General features: G+C 61.9%; 1 protein-coding gene across 5 annotated transcripts in view; it reads left to right on the top strand.

Annotated features, from left to right (window-relative positions):
• The window catches only part of VILL (villin like), a 28,872-nt gene that overhangs the window by 8,921 nt on the left and 1,330 nt on the right, over window positions 1-18,621 (top strand). For all 5 annotated transcript variants that reach the window (XM_051977953.1, XM_051977977.1, XM_051977944.1 and 2 more), the window contains 17 exons: window positions 43-117; window positions 907-1,103; window positions 1,233-1,341; window positions 1,841-1,951; window positions 2,116-2,318; window positions 2,602-2,680; window positions 2,929-3,027; window positions 4,155-4,308; window positions 4,401-4,501; window positions 8,047-8,184; window positions 9,177-9,335; window positions 12,240-12,419; window positions 13,119-13,264; window positions 15,303-15,447; window positions 17,055-17,243; window positions 17,614-17,682; window positions 18,105-18,425. In XM_051977953.1, coding sequence (XP_051833913.1) covers window positions 43-117; window positions 907-1,103; window positions 1,233-1,341; window positions 1,841-1,951; window positions 2,116-2,318; window positions 2,602-2,680; window positions 2,929-3,027; window positions 4,155-4,308; window positions 4,401-4,501; window positions 8,047-8,184; window positions 9,177-9,335; window positions 12,240-12,419; window positions 13,119-13,264; window positions 15,303-15,447; window positions 17,055-17,243; window positions 17,614-17,682; window positions 18,105-18,425 — 2,475 coding nt within the window. The remainder of the gene's footprint in view (window positions 1-42; window positions 118-906; window positions 1,104-1,232; window positions 1,342-1,840; window positions 1,952-2,115; window positions 2,319-2,601; window positions 2,681-2,928; window positions 3,028-4,154; window positions 4,309-4,400; window positions 4,502-8,046; window positions 8,185-9,176; window positions 9,336-12,239; window positions 12,420-13,118; window positions 13,265-15,302; window positions 15,448-17,054; window positions 17,244-17,613; window positions 17,683-18,104; window positions 18,426-18,621) is intronic.

The following is an 18,621-nucleotide window of genomic DNA, read 5'->3' on the forward strand; positions in this document are numbered from 1 at the left end:
GGGCCTGGGACCGTGCCATGAGTCTCTCGCTCCCTCCTGCAGAAGATGAAGATGGTCCTCGTCCCCCAGAAGGCCTATGGGAGTTTCTTCGAAGGTGACTGCTACATCATCCTGCACGTGAGTAGTCGGGGGCCGGGCCCGGGCTGGGGGATGAGGCGCTCCCAGGGTGACGGCCAAAGGGCCCCCCCCCAGCAGCCCCCGACGCCCGGTGGCGTCACTCCCCGGACTTCAGTCCGGCTCTGCGCTGGCTCCCAGCGTGACCTTGGCCCTGCCCCCCTCGGGCCCCGGCCCCTGCTGGCCCTCAGCCTGCGGCCCGGGTTCCAGTCTCTCCTTCCCCCCCCCGCCCGTCGCCCGCTCTCCCCCAGCTCGTCTCCCTGGGCCCCAGCTTCCCAGCCCAGGCCCTCACAGGCCGCCCCCTCCCCAACAAGGGTCCGCCTGGCATCCAGGCCCAGCCCGCCCACTGCTGCTTCACCCCAGCCTGTGCCCTTTGCCGCTCTGGCTCCTGGTCTCCGTTCTGTCCCCAAAAGTCTGCCCGTCCAAGGCTCAAACGCCGCCTCCCTGAAGCCTGCCCCGATTGTCCCTGAGCGAGAATCCGATCCAAGCCAGCAGACTTTGTATGTGCCCGACGCGTGCCAGGGGCACCGGGGTACAGATGAGCCAGGCCTCTTGTGCCCAGAGAAGGAAAGGAAAGGGCCCGGGCAGGCCGAGAACAGGCTCCTGGGAGCGCCAGCGGGCAGTGGGCGAGGCTGGTGAAGGACTGGAGCAGGGCCTCTAAGCCCGGGGTCGCCTTGGTGACCTCGCTGCCCGTTCTGGATCGGGCCCGGGAGCGTCCTCCTCCTCCAGGGCACAGGGCAGGGTCGGGGAGGGGGCCGAGGGGGGCCCAGCGTGTCCCGCTCCCCCTCCCAGAACGGGAAGACGAGCCGGGGCCCGGCCATCGACATCCACTACTGGATCGGCAAGGACTCGGCGGTGGACGAGCAGGGGGCGGCGGCGGCCTTCACGGCCCAGCTGGACGGGCTGCTGGGGGACGTCCCCGTGCAGCACCGGGAGGTCCAGGGCTATGAGTCCGAGGTCTTCAAGAGCTACTTCAAGAAGGGCATCATGTGAGTGGGGCCCGGGCCGGGGGGTCTCTGCTGGAGCAGCCGCCTGTGGGGGGCCGGGCTTTCCGGGGCCCCTCCCCCCGCGGCTGCCCCCAAGGGAGGGGCCCCTGGTCACGGCTCTGCCCCCCCCAGTTACAAGAAGGGGGGTCTGACCTCCGGCTTCAAGCACGTGGAGACCAACATGTACAACATCCAGAGGCTCCTCCACATCAAGGGAAAGAAGCCGGTGACGGCCACGGAGGTGAGGAGCCCCTGGGCCCGGAAGGGGGACGAGGGGGGGCCGGGCCTGGCATCTGAGAGAAAAAGCGCCGGGGGGGGGCTCCCAGCTCGGCCACCGACCCCTCGAAGCCGGTCTCGCCCTCTCCCCAGGAGGGCCTTCGGGGGGGCGGCTCCCTGAGACAGCAGGGCTGGGGGGAGAAAGGCCGCGTGCTGGGCCCGGGGCCGCCTCCATCACGGGGAGCCCCTTCCCAGCCCCACGAGGGGGCGGGGCCCGGGAAGGGCGGCCGAGGGTCGGGTCTCAGCTCCAATGTGAGCATGGGGCAGGGGCTCTCACACACACGCTGTGACACCGACGGAGTCACGCCGCCCCGAGCCCAAACACAGCCCCCTTCCCACAGTCAGAGGCCCCGGCGTCCCAGCATTCACTGGGCCCACGGTCACACGGGGGGAGGGTGCAGGCTGGGGGGCTTCCTGGAGGAGGTGGAACCTGGGCCTGCTTCGTTCTCACCCCCCCCCCCCAGGTGGACCTGTCCTGGGACAGCTTCAGCAAGGGAGACGTCTTCCTCCTGGACCTGGGGAAGGTGCTGATTCAGTGGAACGGCCCCGAAGCCAACCTGTCTGAGAAGTCCCGGGTGAGGGTCCCCAGGGGCCGGCCTGGCCAGTGTCCGGGAGGGTGACAGGGGGAGGGCGGCTGGGGGAGGGCGGCTGGGGGAGGTGACAGGGGGAGGGCGGGAGGGCGGTTCAGGGGCTGGTGGCAGGGCCAGCCCCACAAGTGGCCCCCTCTGCGGCCCGGCAGGGACTGGCCTTGGCCCGGAACATCCGCGACGGCGAGCGGGGCGGCCGGGCCCAGATCGGGGTGGTGGACGAGGAGCAGCTGAGCTCCGCGGAGCTGCTGCAGATCATGGAGACGGTGCTGGGGCCGCGGGCGGGCGCGCTGAGGGACGCGGTCAGCGAGGACAGGGCCGACGAGTTCCAGAAGGCCAACCTGCGGCTGTACCAGTGAGTGGGCGTCCCAGGCCTGGCGCCGTCGCCTGCCTGGGGCCCCTGATCACGGCTTTGGGGAGGGGCCCTTGGGAGCTGGAGGGGCCAAGAGGGCAAGGGCGGAGCTCAGTGACCAGCAGGGTGACGGATCAGAAGGAAGGATGGGGGGGGACCCGGGCGACAGCGGCCATCCCCCAGAGGGCACGATTTGGGGGGCGGACAAGGCCGGGCCCTGGGACAGGCCGGGCAGGGGAGGGGGAGAGGCTGGGACGTGGGCACTCAGCCGGGCCTGCTCCCCCAGCCTTTATGAAAAGGACGAGGACTTGGTGGTCCAGGAGATCGCCACGCGGCCGCTGACGCAGGACCTCTTACAGCATGAGGTAAGCCCGTCGCTGGCTCTCCCCGTAGCCCAGGGTGGCCTTAGGGCGAGGACCCCACCTTCGTGGCCAGTGGGCCCTCCCTGAAGGGGCTCAGCCACAGAGACCCCCCACGTCAGCCCAGCCCCTCCATGGCGCCGTTCTCCCCAGCGGGAGGCTCAGCCCCTCCGGCCTCCCCCCAAACCTGACCGCGCCTCCCCCCACTGTTGGCCCGCCTAAAGCGCGCACCCTCCCGTGCGTTCTCGCCCTAGGACTGTCACATCCTGGACCAAGGGGGCTTCAAGATCTACGTGTGGAGGGGCCGTGGCTCCAGCAAGGAGGAAAAGAAGGCAGCCTTCAGCCGGGCAGTGGTGAGGCCCCAGCGGGGCTTTCCCTGGGAGTCCCCGCAGATCTGGGGGATCCGCCCCTCGGGGACCCCTTCCCCCGATCTGGGGCCAGTCTCCTCAGATGGAAGGGCTGCTGGGGGGCCCTCTTACAGAAAGCACCTGTTTGGAAGGAGTCGTGGGAGGAGCTAATGAATCAATGGGTCGGGGAGGGCCGGCTTCGTTGATCCTGCCTGGAGGCTGTGGAGAGTCCAGGGAATGCTCAGGAGGCAGGATGTTCTAGGAAGCGGGGTGCTCAGGGAGGCAGGGTGCGCAGGGAGGCAGGATGTTCTGGGAGGCAGGGTGCTCTGGGAGGCAGGGTGCTCTGGGAGGCAGGGTACTCAGGGAGGGAGGATGCTCAGGGAGACCGGATGCTCAGGGAGGCCGGATGCTCAGGGAGGCGGGGTGCTCAGGGAAGTGGGGTGCTCTGGGAGGCAGGATGTGCAGGGAGGCAGGATGTTCTGGGAGGCAGGGTGCTCAGGAAGGTGGGGTGCTCTGGGAAGCCAGATGCTCAGGGAGGCGGGGTGCTCAGGGAGGCAGGATGCGCAGGGAGGCAGGATGCTCTGGGAGGCAGGATGCTCAGGGAGGTAGGGTGCTCAGGGAGGCAGGATGCTCGGGGAGGCGAGATGCTTGGGGAGGTGGGGTACTCAGGGAGGCGGGGTGCTCAGGGAGGTGGGGTGCTTAGAAAGGCAGGATGCTCTGAGAGGCAGGATGCTCAGGGAGGCAGGGTGCTCAGGGAGGTGGGGTGCTCTGGGAGGCAGGGTACTCTGGGAGGCAGGATGCTCAGGGAGGCAGGGTGCTCAGGGAGGTGGGCTGCTCAGGGAGGCAGGATGCGCAGGGAGGCAGGATGTTCAGGGAGGCAGGGTGCTCAGGAAGGTGGGGTGCTCTGGGAAGCAGGGTACTCTGGGAGGCAGGATGCTCAGGGAGGTAGGGTGCTCAGGGAGGCAGGATGCTTGGGGAGGCGGGATGCTTGGGGAGGCGGGGTGCTCAGGGAGGCAGGATGCTCAGGGAGGCGGGATGCTCAGGGAGGCAGGATGCTCAGGAAGGGGCCCATCTGAGCCCCCCAGGGGTGAGGAGCAGGGTCCTTCTCTCTCAGCCCCACTCCCCACCCCCAGGGCTTCATCCAGGCCAAGGGCTACCCAGCCACAACCAATGTGGAGGTGGTGAACGATGGCTTCGAGTCCGCCATGTTCAAGCAGCTCTTCCAGCAGTGGACAGAGAAGGACCAGACAGAGGGGCCGGGCCGGGCTTACAGCCTGGGCAAGACTGGTGAGAAGGGGGGCCGGCCGGGGGGTGGCCCCGGAGCTGGGCCCGGAGGGCTTCGGGACCAAGGACCGTGCCGCTCTCCCTCCGTTCCCCAGCCAAAGTGGAGCCCGTGAAGTTCGACGTGACCAACCTGCATGGGCAGCCCGAGCTGGCTGCGGAGCGGAGGATGGTGGACGATGGTTCGGGGAAGGTGGAGGTGAGAGGGTGGGGGGGCAGGGGAGCCATCTCCCCCTCCCTGGGGCCCAGGCCCCGCAGTCCCTGGGGTTGGAGGCAGGGACTCCCCACGATTCCCCTCACATGCAAGGGGGAGGATGGGGGCAGCGTAACTCCAGAGCTAGCTTGGGTTGCTTTGGGGACCAGTCGGTGCTTCCAGAATGGCGCTTGCCTGTGCAGGGGGAGGGGCCGGGGAGCCCCTGGCTGTTGGGGCACCCACAGATTCGGGAGCAGCCTGGGCCACGGGGGCATCAGGGACCCAAGTGGGAGGTTCGGGAGGAGAGCCAGAGCCCTTGGGCAGGCAGGGAAGGCTTCTCGGAGGAGGAGGGTGCCCACAGTCTTGGCTCTGAGACATTTGGGGGGCAAAGAACTCTCACTTCTCTCAGGATGTGCGGGGGGGGGCAGAGACAGAACAGGAGGGCAAAGCTCTTTGGCTCCTTCGGGCTCGGCTGGGTCTGAGGCTGCTGGGAGGGTGGAGGCGCAGAGGACCAGGCACCCGACTTCTGGTTATGGGCAGGAATCACCAGTGACATTATGGATCTGGGCTTTACAATGATCCGAGGAGGCGGGAGAGGGGGGTGGGGAGGTGGGGGGCGACCAGTCCAGGGTCACACATCCCTTTCTCTGCCGCTTTCTCTGCTTTAGCCTTCCTGTCTCCGGGTGCAGCTTCCTGGCTGCCAGGTTGTATTTTGTAGGTTCCCCTTAATCGCATGTTGTCTCGTTCATTAAAACGTGGGCTCCCTGAGGCGAGGAGCATGTTTGGCTTTTTGTATCCCTGAGCATGGTGCCGGGCATACAGTAAGCGCTTAATAAGCGACTTCTTGGTCATCTGAGGTCTTGCATCCAGTTTGCGGGTTGTGGTTGAAGCTGCCATTTTGTGGCATTTTGTGGATGGAGAGCCGGGCCCGGAGACAGATTCTGGGACCGGGGACCGCGTGCCGTGGGGGAGCGTCTCCCGACGAGGGGACTTCACGTGCCCAAGTCCCACAGCCAGGCCTGTGTCTGGGCGCAGATTTGAACTCGGGTCCTCCTGACTTCAGGGCTGGTGCTGTAACCACTGCGCCCCCTGGTGCCCCTTAGTAAAGTTTCGATTCCTTCCCTTTCCTCTGCCGAGATTGCCCCAAGCCCTGTTTTGGCCGCAGGCCAGAGACTCTGATAAAGAGGATCCTATGACCCTTATCTCTTCCGCTAATCGGCCGGGAGGCCTCCTTTACCCCAGGGACTGAGAACCGTTACCGGCTGCTCCCTTTCTCCGCTTGGAACCCCCAAATCCCGCTAATTCGTGACCCAACGGATGATCCCTCCTTTTCTTCGGAAGCTTCCCTGTTGCCGGAGGGGGAGGGGCTCGCCTTTTCCCTTTAAGTTCTCTCCATAGGAGCGTTAATGAATGAATGAAAAAAAGCACTCACTAAGCGCTTTTCTGTGCCCAGCCTGGGGGGAGGGAAAACCCAAAAAAGAAAGCAGAGAATCTCTTGCCTTTGGGCAGTTTATTTGTAATTGAGGGAAAGCACTTACCGGAGGAGGTCGGCTTGGAAATTTGTGGGGATGCTGATTTCTAGGGCTGAGAGCTGCTTTGGCCTTGGTTCTCCAGAGTTCTCACCCTTGCTCTCCTCTCCCTTCTTTCCTGTGTCTCCGGTGACGCACGTGGAGTAAGTGCCGAAGGAACCTTAATTGGCTTAGCTCTCCAAAGGCCCCGACAGAGCTGCTCCTCTATAGGAAGGGAGGGAGCGAGGAAGAGACTTGTGGAGAAAACGATGGGAGAGAAAGTGAATAGAAACAGGCAAAAAAAAAAAAATAGTCTGGATACGGCATCTAGGCGGGATAATCACCATCAGAAGAGAGAGTTCTGGAAATAAAAAGTCCTAGAACGGGCCAAACCTCGTTGTACCCAGCCGGTGTCTAATAGATGTCGGAGTGAAATGAATTCAATTCTATCTCTTTCCTTCTTTCTCTGTCTCTATGTTTCTGTCTCTGCCACCTTCCCTTGCCACACAGTCTAGTAGAAGAGAGCTCCGGATGTCCGTAGGAGAGACTTGGGTCTTTACTGGGATTCTCCACTGCTCAACAAGCAGGAATGAGCCCCTCGTGCTCCATGTGGAACATGGGGACAGTGGTGTTTGTGCCGCTGAGATAACGACTCCCGGAGCCTCCCAGCCTTAGCTGCTGGTTGGATTTGTCACAGTCCGAGAGTGAGGGATTGACTTATCCTACTCCCGTTCTTCCCCCTGGTTTCATTCTCTCTGCGAGCCTAGGAGTTGTCTGCTCCGCTGCAAAGCTCTCACGTGTCTCGGATTGGAAGGGCACAGACTCGGTTTTGAATTCCACAGCACATCGTCTCTCTCTCTCATGGCTTTCCGTAAATCAGACTGCCCGCTGTCCACACGCTTTAGCTTTCTGTGGCTGAGGCAACATCGAAACATTTAACAGACGCTTCAAGCGGAGGCTGTCACCCCTTCTGGATTGTTCCTGTATACAACGTGTTACAGGGCTGTGCTTTTCTTTTATTCACTCTTTGTCTCCTTTTCTTTTTATCGGAGTTCATTTTATTAATCTGTTTCACCACAACGGCTTGATTGTTCTTTTTCCTACGACGCTTTCTCATATTATTGTTTAATTTAGCCCCATGGAATAGCCTGTGCCTGTTGCCCTTTGTTCTTAATTACTCTCCATTTTCTTGGCCTTTTCTTTCCAGCTTTTCCAGGATCTTGAGGCTGCTGTATCTCCCCCGCCCCCCCTCAGCTCCATCCCTTGGGCTCAGCCCCCTTTCCGATCCCCCCGTGCTGGGATCGGTTTCCCTTTTCCTTCCAGCGCTCTCCCCCTCCCTCAGTCTGTTGTGCTTTGCTTCAGTTGAGCCTTTCAAAGTTTCTATTAGACTCTTTAGCCTTCATCCCATGAATACCCCTCACTGCTGCCCTTTGAACTCCTGGCCCGTCCTTCACGCTCCGTTAGCGGCTCTTTAACCTGAGACATTCAGAGCCCCCCTCCCCCTGCTTGCCCTATTCTGGACATCAGGCTTTGCCCCCGATCAAAAGCTGGTCCCCTTGGGCAGGGGGAGCCCCGCGGCCTCCGTTAGTCAGAATCCCTGAATGAGGGTTCCCCGCTCTCCCCCAGCAGTCGTTTGGCTCAAAAGATGGACCTCAGGAAGCCTTGTTGGAAAGGGGGTGGGGGAGCTCCCGGCGCCCCGAGTCAGCCTCTGGCTCCCCTGGTTCCGTGTCACAACTGGGGGGATGTGTCGGGAAGCTGGGCCACAGAGCAGAGGAAAGGAGCTGGAGTCCGGAGAGAGCAGCGGGGAAGCAGCCCCTGGCGGCTTGGAGTTCCACACAGGGCCCGGCTTCCCCGGAGGGAAGGGAGAGCGGGCAGCCTGGGAGGCTCCTTCCCCGGGAGGACGGAGGATCAGAGGGAGGCTGCCCCTGCCTCGGGGCCTGGTCTGGAGAGGAGCCCAGGGGCTCTGGCCTCCGAGGCTGGGGGGGCCCGAGGGCTCTCTCCGGCCCTGCCTCCCCCTCTCAGCGCCATCTCCGGGCTCCCCAGGTGTGGCGGATCGAGGACTTGCACAAGAAGCCCGTGGAGCCCAAGAAGTACGGCCAGTTCTACGGGGGTGACTGCTACCTGGTCCTCTACACCTACCAGAAGGCAGGGCGGGCCCAGTACATCATCTACATCTGGCAGGTGAGCCCTGCCAGGTCAGGGGGAGGGGCCCGAGGGCTTCCGTGGACATATGTGACCTGGGTATGGAAATACATAACGTTATTACAGGCATTCATTCATAATTCTCTGTATTAGCCATAGAGCCAGACATTATGTGCCTCTATGTATACGTGTGTGCATTTATTGTGCTTCTGCATACATGATCTATGTCTGTATACATTTGTGCATTTATTGTGCTTCTGCATACATTATCTACGTCTGTATACATTTGTGCATTTATTGTGCTTCTGCATACATGATCTACGTCTGTATACATTTGTGCATTTATTGTGCTTCTGCATACATGATCTACGTCTGTATACATTTGTGCATTTATTGTGCTTCTGCATGTATTACCTACGTCTGTATACATTTGTGCATTTATTGTGCTTCTGCATGTATTATCTATGCCTGTATACATATGTGCATTTATTGTGCTTCTGTATACATTACCTACATCTGTATACATTTGTGCATTTATTGTGCTTCTGCATGTATTATCTATGCCTGTATACATATGTGCATTTATTGTGCTTCTGTATACATTACCTACATCTGTATACATTTGTGCATTTATTGTGCTTCTGCATGTATTATCTATGCCTGTATACATATGTGCATTTATTGTGCTTCTGCATATATTATTTATGTTGGAAGAGTCACAAGAATCAGACTGGGAGGGCTTGAATGTTTAGGAATAAGCAAAGAAAAAAGGCGCAAAAAAAAAAGTGAAAAGGGAGTTTTGATCGGGAAAAGGGGGGAAGGAGAGAGCTGGGGGGGGGGCAGGACTGTCCGGGGATGGGATGGGGCGGCGGGTCCTAAGTGTCCCAGCCCTAGGCCACGGGGCAGGCATCCCGAGCCTGCGGGCTCGGCGGGCGCCCTCCTCCCCAGGCCTGAGTGCCAGCTCCCTGATTCCTCCCTTCCGGCCCTGCCTCGTGCTCCCGGGCCGGGCACTCACTCCTCCCTCTCTGTAGGGACGATATGCCCCGGTAGACGAGGTCACCGCTTCAGCTCTCAACGCCCTCGAGCTGGACCACATGTACCAGGAGGAAGCCGTGCAGGTGCGGGTGACCATGGGCAAGGAGCCCCGGCACTTCCTGGCCATTTTCCGAGGGCGGCTCGTCGTGTTCCAGGTAAGAGAAGAGTGGCCCTTGGAGCCCCCTCCGCTTTGTCATCTGTCAGGACAGGGGACGTTAGGAAGACCACGGAGAAGTGGAGAGTGGCCAGAAGTGGGCAGCGAAGGACCCTGAGGTCACGGCGTCTGAGAACCGATTGGAAGAACTGGGAATATTAGAGAGAACTGCTAGAACCAGAGCCATTTTCCTTCCCAGGGAGTTCCCGAGATGAGGAGGGGGAGGAAGGGTCCCTTAGCAGGAGGTCACTAGAATGTCAAATCCCAACATCGTAGACCTCAGCAGGACCCCAGGGACCACTAGGACAGTCAGCCCCCAAAAGAATGCCGACAAATGGCCACTGGTCACTGCTTGAGGGACCCCGAGGGGGGCCGTTCCCTGATTCCGGGAGAGTTCTCATAGTTAGGAAGCTTTTCCCACCTTCCAGCCCGAGGTGGCCTTTGAACCCTCCCATGGTGTTCCTGGGCCCAGCAGAACTCGGCGAATCCCCTTCTCCCAGACTGTCCTTGGAAAGCCTGGAGCTGTGGCTCATGGCCATCCTCCCCCCTCCCTCCCCCCCCAAGTCTCCTCTTCCCGAGCTGAACATTCCCACTTCCTTCGGCCGTGGGCTGAACTTCAGGCCCTTCCCCGTCAGGGTGGCCTTCCCTGGGCGTCCTGCGGCTTCTCGCTGCTCCTTCCCAAGGTCACCCGTCCTGCCTGTCCCTCAGCAAGCGGCCTTCCCAGGGGACAAGCGGGCCGGGTTCTGAGCCTCGTTTTGGCTCTGAGGAACGGCCCAGATGTTGCTGCTCGGGATTTTCGCCAGGCACGTGGCCCGTTCTCCCAGGCCGTTCCTGGGGAGCCGGTGGGGGGCCGGAGCCTTTGTGATGGTCCCGTTCAGTGACTTCAGGCTTCTTGAAGAGCCAGGCCCAAAGGGCAGCGCAGTAAGACTGGCGTCCATTTGGAGTGAAGGGCCCGGGGGTCTGTGCCCACTTCTATGCCGGCTCCCATTTTTATCAGCTCCCTCAGTTCTTCTGGATTTACATCCAGGTCCCTCAGTCCTTCTGGATTTACATCCAGCTCCCTCAGTCCTTCTGGATTTACATCCAGCTCCCTCAGTCCTTTTCCTGGATTTACATCAGCTCCCTCAGTCCTTTTTCTGGATTTACATCAGCTCCCTCAATCCTTCTGGATTTACATCAGCTCCCTCAGTTCTTCTGGATTTACATCAGCTCCCTCAGTTCTTCTGGATTTACATCCAGCTCCCGCAGTCCTTTTTCTGGATTTACATCAGCTCCCTCAATCCTTCTGGATTTACATCAGCTCCCTCAGTCCTTTTTCTGGATTTACATCAGCTCCCTCAATCCTTCTGGATTTACATCAGCTCCCTCAGTTCTTCTGGATTTACATCAGCTCCCTCAGTCCTTTTTCTGGATTTACATCCAGCTCCCTCAGTCCTTCTTCTGGTTTTACATCAGCTCCCTCAGTCCTTCTGGATTTACATCCAGCTCCCTCAGTTCTTCTGGATTTACATCCAGCTCCCTCAGTCCTTCTGGATTTACATCCAGCTCCCTCAGTCCTTTTTCTGGATTTACATCAGCTCCCTCAGTCCTTTTTCTGGATTTACATCAGCTCCCTCAATCCTTCTGGATTTACATCAGCTCCCTCAATCCTTCTGGATTTACATCAGCTCCCTCAGTTCTTCTGGATTTACATCCAGCTCCCTCAGTCCTTTTTCTGGATTTACATCCAGCTCCCTCAGTCCTTCTGGATTTACATCAGCTCCCTCAATCCTTCTGGATTTACATCAGCTCCCTCAGTTCTTCTGGATTTACATCCAGCTCCCTCAGTCCTTTTTCTGGATTTACATCAGCTCCCTCAGTCCTTTTTCTGGATTTACATCCAGCTCCCTCAGTTCTTCTGGATTTACATCAGCTCCCTCAGTTCTTCTGGATTTACATCAGCTCCCTCAGTCCTTTTTCTGGATTTACATCAGCTCCCTCAGTCCTTTTTCTGGATTTACATCAGCTCCCTCAGTCCTTTTTCTGGATGCAGGCGGCATTTTCTGTCCCAAGTCTGCTGGGATTGCTTTGGAACACGGAGAAGAACCGAGTCTTTCACAGTCGATCACCTTTCTTAATGTGATTGCATTCCACGTATTCCTGGTTCTGCTTTTTTCGCCCAGCGTCAGTTCATGTAAATCTTTCCAAACTCAGCTTGTTCCTCATCTTCGATAAAACAATATTCCATGACCTTCATATGCAGCTGGTTCCGCCCTTCCCCCGCTGATGGGCACCCACGCATTTTCCGATTCTTTGGGCACCTAGAACAGATGACTGACAGGCAGACAGGCCTCAGATTAATTTATTAGGAACTTGCCTTGTGCCAGGCACTGCTGGGCTCCCAGGATCCAAATACAAGCCAAAAGAAGGTGGTTCCTGACCTCAGAGGCTTACATTCTGGTGAGGGAAGGCAAGATGTAAAAGGAGCTGAAAGGGGAAGAAGGGAAAGGGGAAGGGGAAGGGGAAGAAGGGGAAGGGTCCCCTCCAGGACCACAAATTGGAGTCCAGAAAGTGAGAACAGGCTGGGAGGGCGGCAGAAGACTGGCCAGCTCTGCAGAGGCAGCATGGGAAGGCTGCTGCTGAGCCGAAGATTAACTGGAGCAGGAAACCAGGACAGTGGAGCTCACGAGAAGAGCTTGTGGGCGGTGGGGCCGGAGAGGCCCTTGGGGAGCAGTCCCTGCGGTCTCCAGACGCCCGAAGGGCCGAGCAAAGTGCAGCCTCAGCTAAGGGAAAGCCCCTTCCTCATGAGGAGAGCAGAGCCGAAGGGGGGGCTCCCTGGGGAGGAAAAGCGGCCTCACTGGGGGTCTCTGAGCAGGTCACCTTCGAAGGCGCCTGAGCTGATGGAGGCGTCGCCACTGTCTTCCAGAACGGCTCCGGCCGGGACGGCCGCGTGGACCCCGAGCCAGACATCCGGTTGTTCCAGGTGAGGGGCACGGACGAGTACAACACCAAGACCACCGAGGTGCCCGCCCGGGCATCTTCCCTCAATTCCAGCGACATCTTCCTGCTCGCCACCGACCAGATCTGCTATCTGTGGTGCGGAAAGGTAGGACGACCTCGCCGAGCCCTGGGGAGCCGAGGGCCGCCCTCAGCTGGCGAATGCCGGCCGGGCACCTGCTCTGGGGGACTGCCCAGGCCCAACCCATCCCACCCCAGAGGGCAAGCCCGCGGACGCCGTGCCCACTCCCTCCCCTCTCTTCCTTGATGACACCCGGGGATTGCCCAATGGCATCTGTCTCCAACTGCTCTCGGGGGTCCTTCTGCGTGCCCCCTGTACAGAAATGGCCTTTCCTCCCCCTTTTCCCTCTCCTCTCCCCCCTCTCCTCCCCTTCTCCTCTCTCCTCCCTTTCCTATTCCTCTCCCTTTCTCTCCCCCTTTTCTCCTCCTCCCCTCCCTTTCTTTTCTTCTCCCCTCTTTCTTATTCCCCTCCCTTTCTTTTCCCCCTCCTCTCCTCCCCTTGATTTTCCTCTCTCCTCCCTTTCCTATTCCCCTCCCTTTCTTTTCCCCTTCCTTTCCCCCTTTCCTCCGCCTCCCTTCCCTTCCTCCCTCCCCTCCCCCCCCCGCCCCCGCCCCAGCCTGCACATCTGCCCTGGGATTCTCTGTTGTTGAGCTCCATCTGTGGACCGAGGGGCTGGGGGGGGGGGGGAGGCACGGTGAAGGGGAGGGCGGGGGAGGGCCGCCCTCTGCCCTCTGGGCCCTCGTGGGTGAGGCTGCCAGGCCCAGCGCCCCCTCTTGGTTCTCTCAGGGCTGCAGTGGAGATGAGAGGGAGATGGCCCGAATGGTGGCCGACATCGTCTCGCAGAAGGACAAGCAGACGGTGCTGGAGGGTCAGGAGCCGCCCAGCTTCTGGGAGGCTCTGGGGGGCAAGGCCCCCTATGCCAGCGACAAGAGGTAGAGGAGACTGGGGAAGGGGAGCCAGAGACCCCAGAACTCCAGGGTCAGGACAGCAAACCCCTTGGGAGAAAGCCGCCCGAGGGCTTTCCTCTCCATTTCCTGGTGTGATTGAGACCTCTCTTGGGAGGTGACAAAGTCAGTGGTATTAGACCCATGTTACAGATGAGGAAACTGAGGCAGAAAAGTTCAAGGCTTTCTGGGGAGCTCAGCCACGGAGCCCAGCTCTGGGGATCTCTGAGGCTGAGCCTCTGGATGTGACCTGGAACAGCCAGGGTCCAGGGGCTCCAGGCAACCTCAGCTCCCCAGGCCCTCCGGGGGGGGGGCAAGGAAGAAGAGGAAGGGGCCCTGGGACCCCGAGCCAGCCCCTCGGGCCTTCATTCAGCTCTTCAGGCTGACTTCATTCAGTCCTTAGATCTTTTCTGTGTGTTCCCAACCAAATGCAGGTGAGATAGGGAGGGACTGGCCTCCTCCCCAGGGAGCCCCCAGCCCCCTCCTCAGGGAGCCCCCAGCCCCCTCCTCAGGGAGCCCCCAGCCCTCTCCTCAGGGAGCCCCCAGCCCCCTCCCCAGGGAACTGCCAGCCTCCTCCTCAGGGAGCCCCCAGCCCCCTCCCCAGGGAACTGCCAGCCTCCTCCTCAGGGAGCCCCCAGCCCTCTCCTCAGGGAGCCCCCAGCCCCCTCTTCAGGGAGCCCCCAGTCTCCTCCTCAGGGAGCCCCCAGCCCTCTCCTCAGGGAGCCCCCAGCCCCCTCCTCAGGGAGCCCCCAGTCTCCTCCTCAGGGAGCCCCCAGCCTCCTCCTCAGGGAGCCCCCAGCCTCCTCAGGGAGCCCCCAGCCCTCTCCTCAGGGAGCCCCCAGCCCCCTCCTCAGGGAGCCCCCAGCCTCCTCCTCAGGGAGCCCCCAGCCTCCTCAGGGAGCCCCCAGCCCTCTCCTCAGGGAGCCCCCAGCCCCCTCCTCAGGGAGCCCCCAGCCTCCTCAGGGAGCCCCCAGCCCTCTCCTCAGGGAGCCCCCAGCCTCCTCCTCAGGGAGCCCCCAGCCCCCTCCCCAGGGAACTGCCAGCCTCCTCCTCAGGGAGCCCCCAGCCCCCTCCCCAGGGAGCCCCAGCCCCCTCCTCAGGGAGCCCCCAGCCCCCTCCCCAGGGAACTGCCAGCCCCCTCCTCAGGGAGCCCCCAGCCCCCTCCTCAGGGAGCCCCCAGCCTCCTCCTCAAGGAGCCCCCAGCCCCCTCCCCAGGGAACTGCCAGCCTCCTCCTCAGGGAGCCCCCAGCCCCCTCCCCAGGGAGCCCCCAGCCCCCTCCTCAGGGAGCCCCCAGCCCCCTCCCCAGGGAACTGCCAGCCCCCTCCTCAGGGAGCCCCCAGCCCCCTCCTCAGGGAGCCCCCAGCCTCCTCCTCAAGGAGCCCCCAGCCCCCTCCCCAGGGAACTGCCAGCCTCCTCCTCAGGGAGCCCCAGCCCCCTCCCCAGGGAGCCCCAGCCTCCTCTTCAGCGAGTTCAGCTCATAGCATGCAGGCCACTTCTGTCTGGGTGAAGGCTGGGGGCTGGGTGGGTCCCCAAGACGTCTTCCTTGGGTTCTGACACGTGGTGGAGCGGGCAGAGAAGGGAGGGCCGAGGGGAGCCAGAGGCCTGGCCAGTGGGCCAAAGGGAAGGAGCCGGTCCTTCTGGCTGAGAGAAGCGGGTCAGCCTCTGCCTGGCCCTGAGGGGGGAAGCTCACCCGGCGCTCCTGGGCCGCCTTCAATGGGAGCCAGTGGGAAAAATGGGTTTTCCCGGAGTGCAAACGGCTGCATAGCCTCCCAGCTGTGCCACATCTGCTGGGGGAGTGAGGGAAGCCCAGGGAGGCAGCTCAGAGCAAGCCCAGGTTAACCCTGGGGGGCTTCCTGGAGGGGGAGCAGCTTTGGCAAAGAGGGTCCGGAGTGGAATCAGCAGAATGAGTGAAGGACGGGGGAAGGGCGGGTGCCAAGAGGCAGCAGAGCCATGGGGGGTGGGGGACGGGGATGGGGGGAGCCATCTTCCTGCTCTCCCTGCTGAGACTCGGCCCTCCTGAACCAGGCCCCAGGAGAGGACCTCCTCCTACCAGCCCCGCCTGTTTGAATGCTCCAATCAGACGGGCCGATTCATCATGACAGAGATCATGTTCTTCAGCCAGGACGACCTGGATGAGGATGACATCATGCTCCTGGACACCTGGGAAGAGGTAAAACCTCAGAAGATCCTCCCCTCCCTCCTCTTCTCTCCCTCCCCTCTTCTCTCTTCTGTCCCTTTCCTTTCTTCCCCTCCCCTCTTCTTCCCTTCCCTTCCTTCCCTCCCTCCCTTCCCTTCCCTCTCCTTTGCTTCCCTTCCTTCTTTCCCCATCCCTTCCATTCTCTTTCCCTTCTTTCCTTCTTTCCTCCCTTCTCTTCCTCCGTCCTTCCCTCCTTCCTTCCTTCCTTCCTTCCTTCCTTCCTTCCTTCCTTCCCTCCCTCCTTCCCTCCTTCCTTCCTTCCTTCCCTCCTGCCTTTCTTCCTTCCTTCCTTCCTTTCCTCCTTCCTTCCTTCCTTCCTTCCCGCCTGCCTTTCTTCCTTCCTTTCCTCCCTCCTTCCTTCCTTCTTCCTTCCTTCCTTCCTTCCTTCCTTCCTTCCTTGCTTGCTTGCTTTATCCCTTCTTCCTCTTTCTTTCCATTCCCCTTCCTTCCCTCCCCTCTTCCCCCTGCCTCTCCTCCCCTCTTCTTCCTTCCCTCCCCTCCCTGCCTCTTTCCTACCTTTCTCTGCCATGTCCTACAAACGCATCAGAGCTCCCCGAGGCATTAAGAGCCCCGTGGGCTCAGGGAAAGAGCCCTGCCCGGCCCTGGGCTCACCGGGTCACCCCGGCCGTGGGAAGGGCACACAGATGGGAAGCTCTGGAATGAGCCTGTCTGCCCCCCCCCCCCATCTGAACGATATTTTTGGAGGGTGGAAGCAAAGGCAGCTGGGAGGGGGAGTAGGGGGGGTAATAAATGGCTGTGACACTGTGTGAGAAGAGAGTCGGAAGCACTAGGAAATCCAGTGAATGTGGAGCATTTATTTAGTACCTGCTGTATACTAAGCCGGTGCTAGATACTCTGAGGACACAAAAGCCTGCGCTCTCCCCCAGGGAGCCATGGGGGCCCCAGAGGTTCAGTGGTGAGGAAAGCCCTGGGCTGTAAGGGGGCCACAGGGCGGGCAGCGGGCTCCCCCGTCCTCCCAGAAACAATGAGTGGCCTTGAGTCTCGTTCTAAGGGCAGGAGATGGACGTGAGCAGAAGCTGAGCTCAGGGCCCTGGGTCCGGGCAGTCCGGCCAGGGGCCGAGGGAGCCGGGAGCTTGTGCTCCCTCCCTGCTGGGCAAGGGCTTCAGAGCGGGCCGGGCCTGGGCGGCAGCAAGGGGGGCAACTGGCGGGAGGGGGCAGGGTGTGGGAGGGTGCGGGGGCATGAAGCCCAGTGGCCTGCAGCTGACCAGGAAAGCGGCCACGTGGCCTGGGCCTCGGAGCGCTTTGGCTCCCGCCTTATTGAGGGGAAGAAGGAAGCCGCGCCCGCGGAGGCGCCGCTGCCCGGGACTCGGGTCCTAGTGCCCCGGGGATGCTGGGGAGAAGCAGCGGGAGACCCCTCCCTGCCGGGACCTCTGGTCGGGAGAGTACTGAGAGCAGCCGCTAGGGGGCGCTCCCGACTCCAGCCCAAGTTTGGCCTCTGGCTCCATGGAACTGGGGGGGGAGGAGGGGGTCCAGCCCCTCCCTGCTGGTAGAACCCAGGATGCTGCCCCCCACCGGCAGAGGAGGCTCGGGGCAGCAACAGGGCGGCTCTTTCCCGGCAGGTTTTCCTGTGGATTGGGAAAGACTCCAGCCCCTACGAGAAGAAGGAGTCTGTGGCCGTGGCCCGAGAGTACCTCAAGAGCCACCCGGCGGGCAGGGACCCCGCGACCCCCGTTATTGTGGTCAAGCAGGGCCACGAGCCCCTCACCTTCACCGGCTGGTTCAATGCCTGGGACCCCTACAAGTGGAATGTGAGCCCCGGGCTGCCCCTCCCCATCTCTGCCCCCACTTCTGCCCCAGCCCCTTCCCCATCTATCTCAGCCCCCTCCCTATTTCTGTCCCAGCCCCTCCCCATCTATCCCAGCCCCTCCCCATTTCCATCCCAGCCCCTCCCCATCTATCCCAGCCCCTCCCCATTTCGGCCCCCTCCCCCTCCCCATCCATCCCAGCCCCCTCCCTATTTCTGTCCCAGCCCCTCCCCATCTATCCCAGCCCCCTCCCTATTTCTGTCCCAGCCCCTCCCCATCTATCCCAGCCCCCTCCCCATTTCTGCCCCCTCCCCCTCCCCATCCATCCCAGCCCCTTCCCAGGTCTAACAGCCCCCTCCCCTGCACCCCTCAGAACGGCAGGTCCTATGAGGAGCTGAAGAGCAGCCTGGGCGATCTGGCCGCCATCTCCGAGATGACCGTGGTAAGTGCGCTGCCCCTCGTGGGCTCCGGGGCCCAGCCCAGACTTGGTGACTGTTCCCGGGCTGCGGGCCACGGATACAGACAGCTCCCTCTGGGTAAACCGAGGCAGGGGAGGCCCCAAGAGGCGCGGCTTTCCCAGGCATCTTCCCCGGCCCAGGCCGATTGGCCTCTTGTCCGAGGGAGCCCCCGGAGGGGTCTTGGGGGGACAGGAGGGGCTGAATTTCCCCCGGACCCCCCTCATCCCTATGGTCCTCAGTGGCCCCGTGAGGCAGGCGGGTTATTGGCCTTTGACAAATGAGGAGACGAGGCCCGGGGTGTCGGCGGAGGCAGGGCCGGTTCCAGCCTCCCAGGTGGCCGTGCGGGGGCGCCGGAGCCGGCCCTTCCTCCCCCGGAGATGGCTCAGGCCCCTCTCCCGCCCCGCAGGAACTCAGCAACATCAACCTGCTGCAGTGGCTGTCGGAGGAGCGCCCCGGCACCCCGGGGGAGGTCCCGCCGCCCCGCTGCGAGGGCCCAGCCCCCGCCGCCGCCCTCAAGCCGCCCAGCAGCGAGCCCTGCTCCAGCTCCAGCAGCCCCAGCAGCAGCTACTACAGCGGCAACAGCAACTGCAACAGCAGCGACGCACCCCCGGCGCCCAGCTGCCCCGCGCCCGCCCCCGGCCCCCCCAGCGCCCCCATCCCCCGCGAGCAGCTGATCAACAAGGCTGTGGAGGATCTGCCCGAGGGCGTGGACCCGTCCAGAAAAGAGGTGAGGGAAGGAGGGGGGCCCGGGAAGGGGGTGTGGCTCAGGAGTGGGGGAGAGAAGGGGCTGGGCCCGGGAAGGGGGTGTGGCTCAGGAGTGGGGGAGAGGGGAAGGGGCTGGGCCCGGGAAGGGGGCAGCTCAGGGGGTCTAGGAGAGTGTCCAGGACGGGGAGGACTCCTGCTCTCATGTCCCCTGCCTTGCA

The sequence above is a fragment of the Antechinus flavipes genome, chromosome 1, assembly GCF_016432865.1.
Source record: "Antechinus flavipes isolate AdamAnt ecotype Samford, QLD, Australia chromosome 1, AdamAnt_v2, whole genome shotgun sequence".
NCBI classification, from domain to species: domain Eukaryota; kingdom Metazoa; phylum Chordata; class Mammalia; order Dasyuromorphia; family Dasyuridae; genus Antechinus; species Antechinus flavipes.